The sequence below is a fragment of the Diabrotica virgifera genome, chromosome 8, assembly GCF_917563875.1.
Source record: "Diabrotica virgifera virgifera chromosome 8, PGI_DIABVI_V3a".
NCBI lineage: Eukaryota > Metazoa > Arthropoda > Insecta > Coleoptera > Chrysomelidae > Diabrotica > Diabrotica virgifera.
The window spans coordinates 120306780-120318129 of record NC_065450.1 but is presented as its reverse complement, the minus strand read 5'-3'; the positions used below and the strand labels follow the sequence as shown (position 1 = coordinate 120318129).

Genomic DNA, 11350 nt, shown 5'->3' with positions numbered 1-11350 from the left:
GAGAGAGATGAGAGAGAGAGGAGAGAGAGAGAGAGAGAGAGAGAGAGAGAGAGAGAGACTCTTGGAAGTCGAAGAGAAGACGGAAATTATCCCCCGGCTGAACATACATAGTTGCTGTAATCATATTCAGCATGCATTTTCTAGTTTTTTGATCTGCCGTTCATTTCGCAAAATATTTGCTTTTTTCTTGTGAAACTTTGTGACTCACCCTTCTTCTTCTTCTTCTTCTTCTTCTTCTTCTTCTTCTTAACTCAGGCGAGACTCGTTAGTCTCTGGCACTTGGTCATAAGACCTTTGTACCAAACCCTGTTCTTCTCCTTAAACTTTAATAAGTCCTGTGGCCTCAACGAAGGCCAACAGTTTTCTTATTGGTAGTTTTAAGATCTCTTCTGGTTCAAACCTCATTTGACCAGTGAAGTTCTGCCTTACATCACCTAGCACACTGCGTGACTCACCCTTAGGCCTGGCTCAAATCGTCAGATTTTTGCAATATACACTGTTTTGCATGTACTTAACTTACCTTATGTTAATCTGACGATTTCGAGTTTATCTAAGGATAGACTCTTTTTTGCGCCCCCTTAACGAAATCCCCTGTACTGCCAATATATGGTAGAGGTACATTTACAGGGTATTACAAGGTTTCTTCCTATGTAATAATCTCTAGCGCTCGAGTAACTGCAAAAATCCCCGCTTGGACTCCCCTAGCATTATGTGTTTGTTTATATTATGTGCCTCGTTTTAATTTTCCATTTTTTTATCTTGACCTTAATCTATACATTTTTATCTGATTGAAAATCTCAAATATATCGGTTTATTCTAAATAATATTGTTTTGCTGAAACACCTGTGTTGGTTACTCTATATAGACATTGGACGAAAAGTATATTAGTAGTGAGAGAAAGGTAAAAATCCTTGCATTGCTTTTTACAAGCCATACAAGGAATGGAACCTGGGATGGAAATGAATGGGTGAAACAATTTTTTTATATAGAATTTGGTATCAAAGCGGCACAGGTTGAGGACAGGAAGGTGTCATTTTCCTTTTTTCTTTATTTTTTCCCTGCATTGTATCGAGAGTTTGATTTCTTCAGATTGAAGTGGTATTGTTGTTAATTTAATCATTGAATAAAACATAATATTTCTAAAAAAAGCATACTTTGACAAAATAAACAATTATAAAAATACAACTTTCTTAATTGAGAATACTGTAACGGATCAAAAATTCTTGTGCGGTTGTAAGCAGGTGTATCCACTTTTTTTAAAGACGAAACGGCTGAACATACATTGTTGCTGTAATCATATTTCCAACGATTTCATGCCGAATTAATTGGATGATTATCTTATCTGCATAATTTAATTTGCGGGTACTATTAGCTGATTAAGAAAATACTTAAATGTAATTTTCTGTGAAATTTTCATTGAAGTGTAATTATTATTTTCCGTACAATATTTTTTTCATTCATTCTAAAGTTGCCAAAAATTTACAAACGTTTGTAGATATAGGTACGTATACACATTTTCAGATTGTGTTGTTGGACATATTTACTGGATAGCTAATTATACTTGTGTATTTATAGTAGCGGAGGAAAGTATGCTAAATGTGCAGTCACTCGAGCGCTTTAGCGGCCTATTGGGTTGTGAAGAGTAGGTCCTAAAACCAAAAAAAGTTAAGTAAGTTTTCCATCTAGTGGGGACTTTCATTTCTAATTAATTTTCCTGTTGTTGCCCAAAATCGGTCTTGGTCTTGCAGTCTTGGTCTTGTTCTTGCGTTTTCGCAAGACCAAGACCAAGACCGCCTAATTTTAGCAAGACCAAAACCAAGACTTACCGTGCAAGACTTAGGCAAGAACAAGACTAAGCCTGCTGCGTCTTGCAGTTAGAAGTGAGGGTCGTTTTAGGGAGTATATAAGTTGAGAAACAACTATGATAAACAAAAAAAATTGTAAAAATTTTTTTGAAAATTGGATTTATGCGCATTACGATCAATACCTTAAACATACATAGCGAATCAGAATATGCATTAAAACATACTTGACACATTTGACATGTACTCAGAGGTCATTATTATAATGTAGATACAAAATATTTTGTACAATCTTTCCCAACAGCCGACTTCTTGGGTCTAGGACATTTCGCCGTCGCCGTTTCGCCGTCGCCATTTCGCCGTCGCCGTTTCGCCGTCGAGCCATTTCGCCGTCGCCGTTTCGCCGTCGAGCCATTTCGCCGTCGAGCCATTTCGCCATCGCCATTTCGTTGTTAACATTGTTACTTATAATTTCGGGATGATCATTACTTGTATATAAGTTTTGAATGGTTTTCGAACGATTATATACTATCACTTTTGCATAATGAATTTTTTTATTTTTTGATAGAGTAAAAACAATTGAAATTGAAATCCCTTTTCTCAATACTGTTTATTTCCGGGAATCTGATAATAGTCATATTTATCTATTTAATGATGTATTTTAATTAAAGAAAACCTTGAAAAAGAAAAAATATAGGGACGCGATGAGCGAATTTTAAGATTAGTCCGAAACTTCAATGTCGATGGAGATATTGTAGAATACCTTAGAGGGACTTGCCCATAATTATGAAATGTAACTATTTAAATATTTTTAATACTGTAAATATTTTATTTTTCAGAAGAAAACAATGAATACGAAAATATAACTTGGTTTTAACTAGCAACATCAGCATTTCATTTACACTGACATTTAGTATAAAAAAAGTTAGTATGTTATCACGTTCATGTAAACTTAACTAATGCCGGGATGGCGACGGCGATACGTCCGACGGCGAACTGGCTCGACGGCGAAACGGCCGACGGCGAAGTGGCTCGACGGCGAAACGGCGACGGCGAAATGGCGACGGCGAAACGGCGACGGCGAAACGTCCCAGTCCGCGACTTCTTCGCTCTGAAATTAATTGTCCAGGTTTTGAGAATAGTCGTATTCTAATCATATAGTCGGAGAGATAGAAGCGGATTTTGTGCGTGATAAGTAATATGGAAAAACTATACGGGGATATGTTGAATTAGTTGTGTACATGACTTTCACCAACGGCCGGAAACCAGAGTTGGGGCCGAGGGTAGTTATAAGGGGTCAAAGTCGCGGATTTTATTATTTTTTTTATGACGCTCATGATCGAGATAGTGCACCAAAATTTGGGAATAAGTAGGTCATGACGTAACTAAGTAAAATCTCTAGGGGCGGAACGCTGCGTGGCCGACAAAGGGGTGGGGGTAGGGGTGAATATAAAAAATATAAAGGGTTTTTTGCGACGTTCGTGATTGAGATAGTGGACCAAACTTTGGGAATAAGTAGATCATGACATTACTAAGTAAAATTTCCAGAGCCGGAAACCAGAGTTGGGGATGAGGGTAGTTATAAGGGGTCAAATTCGCCGTCTTTATTATTTTTTTTGGTGACGCTCATGATCGAGAGAGTGCACCAAAATTTGGAAATAAGTAGGTCATGACGTAACTAAGTAAAATCTCCAAGGGTACCACGCTGCGTGGCCGACAAAGGGGTGGGGCAGGGGTGAATACAAAAATATAAGGGTTTTTTTTGCGACGTTCGTGATTGAGAAAGTACACCAAAATTTGGGAATAAGTAGACCATGACATAACTAAGTAAAATCCTCAGAGCCGGAAACCAGAGTTGGGCATGAGGGTAGCTATAAGGGGTCAAAATCGCCGTTTTTATTATTTTTTTTGTGACGCCCATGATCGAGATAGTGCACCAAAATTTGGGAATAAGTAGGTCATGAGGTAACTAAGGACAATATCCAGTGGTGGAATGCTGCGTGGCCGGCAAAGGGGTGGGGATAGGTGTGAATATAAAAAATATAAGGGGTTTTTTGCGACGTGCTAGATTGAGATAGTGCACCAAAATTTGGGAATAAGTAGACCATGACTTAGCTAATTAAAATCCCCAGAGCCGGAAACCAGAGTTGAGGATGAGGGTAGTTTTAAAGGGTCAAAGTCGCAGTGTGTATTATTTTTTTTGTGACCCGGCACAACATTTGTCCCCCACGCAGCGATCCGCCCCTGGAGATTTTACTTAGTAATGTCATGATCTACTTATTCCCAAATTTTGGTGCACTATCTCGATCACTAACGCCAAAAAAAATCCCCATATATTTTTATACTCACCCCTGCCTACCACCCCTTTGTACTCCAAGCAGCGTTCCGCCTCTGAAGATTTTACTTAGTTACGTCATAACCTACTTACTCCCAAATTTTGGTGCACTAGCTCCATCATGAGCGCAACAAAAAAAAAATAAGAAAAACCGCGACTTTTACCCCTTATAACTACCCTCGTTCGCCACTCTGGTTTCCGCCTCTGGGGATATTACTTAGTTATGTCATGGTCTACTTATTTCCAAATTTTGGTGCACTATCTCAATCACGAACGTCGCAAAAAACCCCTTACATTTTTTATATTCACCCCTGCCCCACCCCTTTGTCGGCCACGCAGCGTTTCACTCCGGGAGATTTTACTTAGTTACATCATGACCTACTTATTCCCAAATTTTGGCGCGCTATCTCGATCATGAGCGTCACAAAAAAAAATAATAAAAAACGGAACTTTGACCACTTAAAACTACCTTCCTTCCCCATTCTGGTTTCCGGCTCTGGGGATTTTAATTATTTATGTCATGGTCTACTTATAGCCAAATTTTGGTGCACTATCTCAATCACGAACGTCCCAAAAATCCTTTTATATTTTTTATTTTCACCCCTACCCCCACCCCTTTGTCGGCCACGCAGCGTTGAGCCCCTAGAGATTTTACTTAGGTACGTCATGACCTACTTATTCCCAAATTTTGGTGCACTATCTCGATCATGAGCGTCATAAAAAAAATAATAAATTCCGGGACTTTGACCCCTTATAACTACCCTCGGCCCCAACTCTGGTTTCCGGCCGTTGGTGAAAGTCATGTACACAACTATTCAACATATTCCCGTATAGTTTTTCCGTATTACTTATCACGCACAAAATCCGCTCCCAGCTCTTAGACTAATAACATAACATTCCTGTTTCCCAAACAGTAATATCGAATATCGTATACAAAGTTTTTAAAAATGTGTCACCTTAGCTAATAGAAAATATACTTAATAAGTATATAAGTAATTAATTTTTATTAGTTTTATTAATTAATTATTAGTTTTCTAGGAATCCAAACACCAGAAATCTTATCGGTATACATTATAGTAAGACTATTATGTATTGTTTATGCTGACTGTGCTATGAGGTCACTCGGCTAAACAAAATTGGCCGAAACAGCGAGGCTTTTATTTAAAAGTATCATAAGATAATGATACGAGACAAAAGTACAGATAATGCCGGATATCGTGTAAACAAAATACCGAAATATTATTTTACCGATATACACTTCTCCAAGAAATTAACGCACCAACTTAAAAAACGGGTCATTTTTAATGTCTCAAATTTCCTAAACCTGTTGTCCGATTAAAGTGATTTTTTCATTATGTTGTCTTATTCTTTATAAATATGTATTGCTGTAATAATATTGTTGCTAGACCGGTCAATTATTGTCATTGTATACCGGGTGTACCAATCAAACTGTGGTTTTTCTCACTCTGTGGAATATTCTAGCATAATGCTAACTTATTATTCAAGCATGCAATAGCATACTGAAATTAAAACCCAACTATAGTCTCATATTTTATTAGCATTATGTTTTTTATTCATTGACTTATATTGGATAATAAAAAAGTTAGGTACTTTTTTAACTAGCCATGTTTTTCATAAATACAGGATGTTTTTAAATAAGTATGGCAAACTTTAATGGGTACCTAATTCTGCACAAAAAAGTAATGACAGTTTGCTTCATAAACGTTTACTTTATAAATACTTCGTTTCCAAAATATGGGGTGTTGAAATTTTTTTTACAAACTGACGATTGATTTATTGCTCTAAAACCGGTTGAGACATGCAAATGCAATTTTGTGCGTATTAAGAGGTAGTTTTAACTTCAGTTAGTTAGAACATAGGCAGTAATCACTTAGATCGTGGGTTCAAACCCCACCCGGTGTCAGTTGTTAGATATTTATTAATTTGGCTAGTCTTTACTATGACTGTGATATTCAAGCTTAAAATGTACCTCTCTGTTACGTTGTTCTAAGATATGCAATAGGCTAATGGGCAACTACGAGACTTGCAAGACTCTTGATGCAAGACCAAGACCAAGACCAAGACCGAGAGCGCAATACCAAGACCAAGACCAAGACCAGGTGTACTGGCGCAAGACCAAGACCAAGACTGTCTCGTCTTGGACCTGCATTTGGGCAACACTAAATTTTCCATTTCCAAAAATCGTTTTTTTTTTCGATTATAGCGCCATCTATCCCTAATTTGAAAAAAATGTTTTGAATAAAAGTTACTTAATTTTACGTAAGGAATCCAAAGCTTCAATAAAAATGGGGGCTGCTATTTAAGATTTTAAAGTATCTCCCCACCCCCACCTCCGTGAGGGGTCGTATTTGGTGCAATTCGATAGATTTTTCAAAAATACCGAATAAGTGTATTTTGCTGTTTTTCGCTCTGATGTTCATTTCGCGAAATATCGCGGGATTCGTATTTAAAATTTAAAATTTACCCCCACCCCTCTCCGTGGAGAGTCGTATTTGGCATCATTCGATAGATTTTTGAAAAATATTCAGCATGCATTTTCTAGTCTTTTGAACTGCCGTTCATTTCGCAAAAATATTTGCTTTTTCTTGTGAAACTTTGTGACTCACCCATTTCCTTAGGCCCGGCTCAAATCGTCAGATTTTTGTAATATACACTGTTTTGCATGTACTTAACTTACCTTATCTCAATATGACGATTTCGAGTTTATCTAAGGATAGACTCTTTTTTCCGCCCCCCTTAACGAACTCCCCTGTACTAAGAGCCAATATATGGTAGAGGTACATTTACAGGGTACAAGGTTTCTCCCTATGTAATAATCTCACGCGCTCGAGTAACTGCAAAAAACCTCGCTTGGGCTCCCCTAGCATTATGTGTTTGTTTATATTATGTGCCTCGTTTTAATTTTCCATTTTTTTTATCTTGAGCTTAATCTATACATTTCTATCTGATTGAAAATCTCAAATTTATCCGTTTATTCTAAATAATATTGTTTTGTTTAAACACCTGTGTTGGTTACTCTAGACTTTGGACGAAAAGTATACTAGTGAGAGAAAGGTAAAAATCCTTGCATTGCTTTTTACAAGCCATACAAGGAATGGAACCTGGGATGGAAATGAATGGGTGAAACAACTTTTTTATATAGAATTTGGTATCAAAGCGACACAGGTTGAGGACAGGAAGGTGTCAGTTTCCTTTTTTCTTTATTTTTTTTTGTATTGTATCGAGAGTTTGATTCCTTTAGATTGAAGTGGTATTGTTGTTAATTCAATCATTGAATAAAAACATAATATTTCTAAAAACAAATGAATATTTTCAGATTTTTTGGTATTTTTGCAATGCTTGGAGGCCAGCTCTCGCTATTATCTCACTTGTATTATGACCATGAATACTTCTCAATATGTATTTTTTACTGAAAGATTGAATATATAAAGTCATGATGAGGGAAAAATTATTTTTCTGCAGAGTTTATGCAGAATCTTCTTCTCCTTGACCAGGACCCTTTGCAAAAGTTTGCAAAAGAGTTTCTTTACTTGTTATTCCTATCTTACCACTTAACTCTTCCATGAGTCATTCTTGTTTTCTCTAACTATCTATGGTGTTTGTAATCTCAGTGTCCCAGTTGAGAGTCTTTGTTAATTGAACACTCAAACAGTTCACTGAAGATTGAAAATCGAGTCGTGTCTGTAGAGTGTTATGCTGAAATCGTTAGAGATAATTTTTTGGGATCAAGGGATGTGTTCCTTTTCTAGTCAACGTAAAGCTAATCGAAGAAGAAATTAATCCTAGGGGACGATTTTTACGCGAAGACTTTGTATTTCCTTAAACCATCCCAAACGACTGGGTACTCCAAACAATGATTGGGGGTATGTAATATTTTGGTTGTACCTTTCTTGAGGTAGCCCTGTCGAAACTGAATCCTGTGGATGTAAAATGGAGATAGTCGATAAACAATCCCGAAACCAAGCCGTGAGACACCATGGCGAAGGTTATAAGGAAGTAGGGTTTAAAAAAATTTAATTTCAAACTTAAATTTTGGCTTGTTCCCAAATAAAATAGTAAAGTACATAAAATACCACAAAGAAATAGCTTCAGAACAATATTAGGGTTTCAGTGTCAACGGTTCCCTTGAGGCAACAGGTCGCACCACATCGTATTTAGACCTTGCCGTCGCAAGCGGGGCTCTGTGAGATATGGTCTGTCTTTCCCTAGCTACTTATGGTACTAATATGAAGAACAAGAGAAAAAAGAAAGAACTCAGGGTCAAAAGATTCAAGAGGCCGAGAAGCCTGTAAACTCTAATGCCAAAACCACGGTTCCTAAACCTAAGGCAGGAAACTTCTAGATAAAATCCAAACTTCGAAAGGCCAGGAAGTTCTGAAGAAATCTCCCAAGCTTAAAGGCAAAAAGCACAAAGTCTGTCACAGTAACAACGTTGGATTGGAAGACGTTGATTTCATGACAGATGAAGAGATTAAGGCAGCAAAGCTAACAGGCATCTCTAAAAAAATATTCAGTAACCTGGTGAAACAAGGCTAATATTACATGCAAGCCGAAATGGCTGTAATCAAGGTCAATTTCATCAAGGCTGCTGAACGGGCAAAAGAGATGTCGTCAAAGCCATTAGAGGCCATGACAAAACAAAAAAAAAATCAAAAAGTCAGGCAGAAGCACACCATCCGAAAGTTAACGCAAAGGGAAAGGTCAAGGACCGAGGGTGTAACTTTCAGCGAAGCTGCCGTTTCTGTTAAGGTTGTGGTAGTACCTACTAACAGGAAAATTAGAAGTCAATGTGGATGTGGATAAGATTAAGGCATTCAAAAAGACCAACTTAGTGGCTTACGAAGAAATTCCGAAAGCATGACCTCATGTTCGCTTCCAGAAGAATACCCACAGGCCGGGTTTCCTCTAATTCAACTGTGCGGATGACACAAGTGCGAGGAGGCTAAGGGAGGTAATTCTAACACTTCTTCTTCTTCATGTGCCATCTCCGCGACGGAGGTTGGCAATCATCATGGCTATTCTTATCTTAGATGCTGCTGCTCTGAATAGTTCGGTTGATGTGCATCCGTACCATTCCTTCAAGTTACGCAACCACGAGATTCGTCTACTTCCTACACTTCTCTTGCCCTGGATTTTCCCCTGTATAATCAACTGAAGTATGTTGTATCATTACGCATAACATGCCCCAGGTACTGCAGCTTTCGTGTCTTGATGGTTTCCAATATTTCCAGTCTTTTGTTGACTCTTCTCATGACTTCGTTGTTTTTTATATGCTCGGTCCATGATATCTTCAGGATTCTTCTATACATCCACAGTTCAAATGCTTCCAACATTTTAGTAGTCGATGCGTTAAGTGTCCATGCTTCTATCCCGTAAAGCAGAGTCGAGAAAATATAACACCTTGCTAGCCTAACTCTCAAGTCTAATTTCAGTTCTCTTGCACAAAGTACCTTTCTCATTTTATTGAAGTTTGTTCTTGCTTTCTCTATTCGAACTTTGATTTCTTTGGAGTAATCGTTTGTGTGATTAATTATTGTGCCAAGATAGTTGTAGTTTTCTACTTGTTCTAAAGTTTTACCTTTAATTGTCAGGCTTGCATCATTATTTTGGGTTTTTGATATCCTCATAAATTTAGTTTTCTTGATGTTTATTGATAATCCATATTCTTCTCCATACTCAACTATCTTGTTCATTAGCTTTTGAAGGTTTTTAAGGTTGTCTGCTATTATGATAGTATCGTCCGCATATCTAATGTTGTTAATTGGTGATCCATTTACCTTTATTCCTGCTGTTTCTCCCTTAAGAGCTCTTTTCATAATTTCTTCAGAGTATGCATTGAATAGTAGTGGTGATAATACACACCCCTGTCGCACTCCTCTTTTAATTTCGAACTCTTCTGATGTGTGTTCGTTAATGCGTATGTGTGCTTGCTGTTTATAATACAACTATTTAATATAATATATTTATTTTCTAACCCTACGGCCTTGGAAACTGCATCTATTAGAAATTTTATAGGGTGAAGATATACGCAAGCCGCACTCATGCAATTTCTTCATCTAAAAACGTGGAATATCTGGAGTCCAAAAGGATCCTTAATAGACTAAAAATAAGTAACCATGGGTTCAGAATACATCTGTGGATAGTGTGGGGTACCAATCCCTTAGACAAAGAGGTTTTATAGACCTTCTCAATGGATTCTGAATCTCGAGAACAGTTCCAGAAACCCCAGACCTCACCCTTTTTCGGAACGGGAAAGTTCACTTTCTGATCCAAGAAAGGGAAGACAAAAACACTGGAGGAAATGCCAGTAGCAACTGGCTCCAGTTAAACAGTGGAAACTTCCCTACATACGGAGGTTAAGAAGAGTAATAATCCTCTTGAACTGTCTTCTATAAAGCAATGCCTATACATACTTATATCTCCGTGGAAAAAAATTATAGGACAAAAAACAAAATCGTGTTCTTTCCTGTATTTTTTTTTGCTTGGTTTTTTGAATATATTTTTGTCAGAAAAAATTAATTTTGTCTTTAGAAAGGGACATTTTGATAAAACATTTAATTCTGAACAAGTTTTCTGTAGATGTATAGAATTTATCCTAATATAAGGACACCTTATATAAGGACTAATTCATCCCTTTCACAAAACGCACCCCTTTAAGGGGTAGCACTCAGCGGTTTTCTCATATTTGGGAGTCCATTGAACATATGGAACAATAAAACACCTTAGTTGTAGTTCCCTTTAGTTCTCTTTTTTGGACATATTTATTCAAAAGCCTCTACCTTAAAGTAATATAAACACTTTTTAATACCTCTAGATATTATAGAGCGTGATTCTGTACGAAACCGACTCTTTGTTTAAATCAATTAGCCACTCGTGTCCACTACTCTTTCAGTTCTTTCCAGTCTTTTCTACACTGGGCCGCTTGTACCCAGTTTCTCGCTACTCTTTTTATATCGTCCGTCCATCTAGTCGGTGCTCGTCTTTGGCTTCTTTTATAGTTTCTGGGCCCCCACTCCATGATTGGTCTTGTCCACCCTCCATCTTGTGTTCTAGCTAAGTGACCTGCCAGTTCCACTTATTAAAGCGTCGTAATTCTTTCAATGACGTCTTGAACTCCTGATATTTGCCTGATTGGTTGGTTTGTTATTTGGTCTCGAAGGCGCACAGCATTGCACGTTCCTCGGCTCGTTGT

At 37.5% G+C, this 11350-nt stretch overlaps 1 protein-coding gene across 1 annotated transcript in view; it reads left to right on the top strand.

Annotated features, from left to right (window-relative positions):
- Window positions 1-8694, top strand: part of LOC126890248 (otoferlin-like) — a 224148-nt gene extending 215454 nt beyond the window's left edge. The window contains exon 20 of the mRNA XM_050659104.1: window positions 8490-8694. Within this exon, the coding sequence (XP_050515061.1) occupies window positions 8490-8694 (205 nt within the window). The remainder of the gene's footprint in view (window positions 1-8489) is intronic.
- Window positions 8695-11350: the final 2656 nt, after the last annotated feature.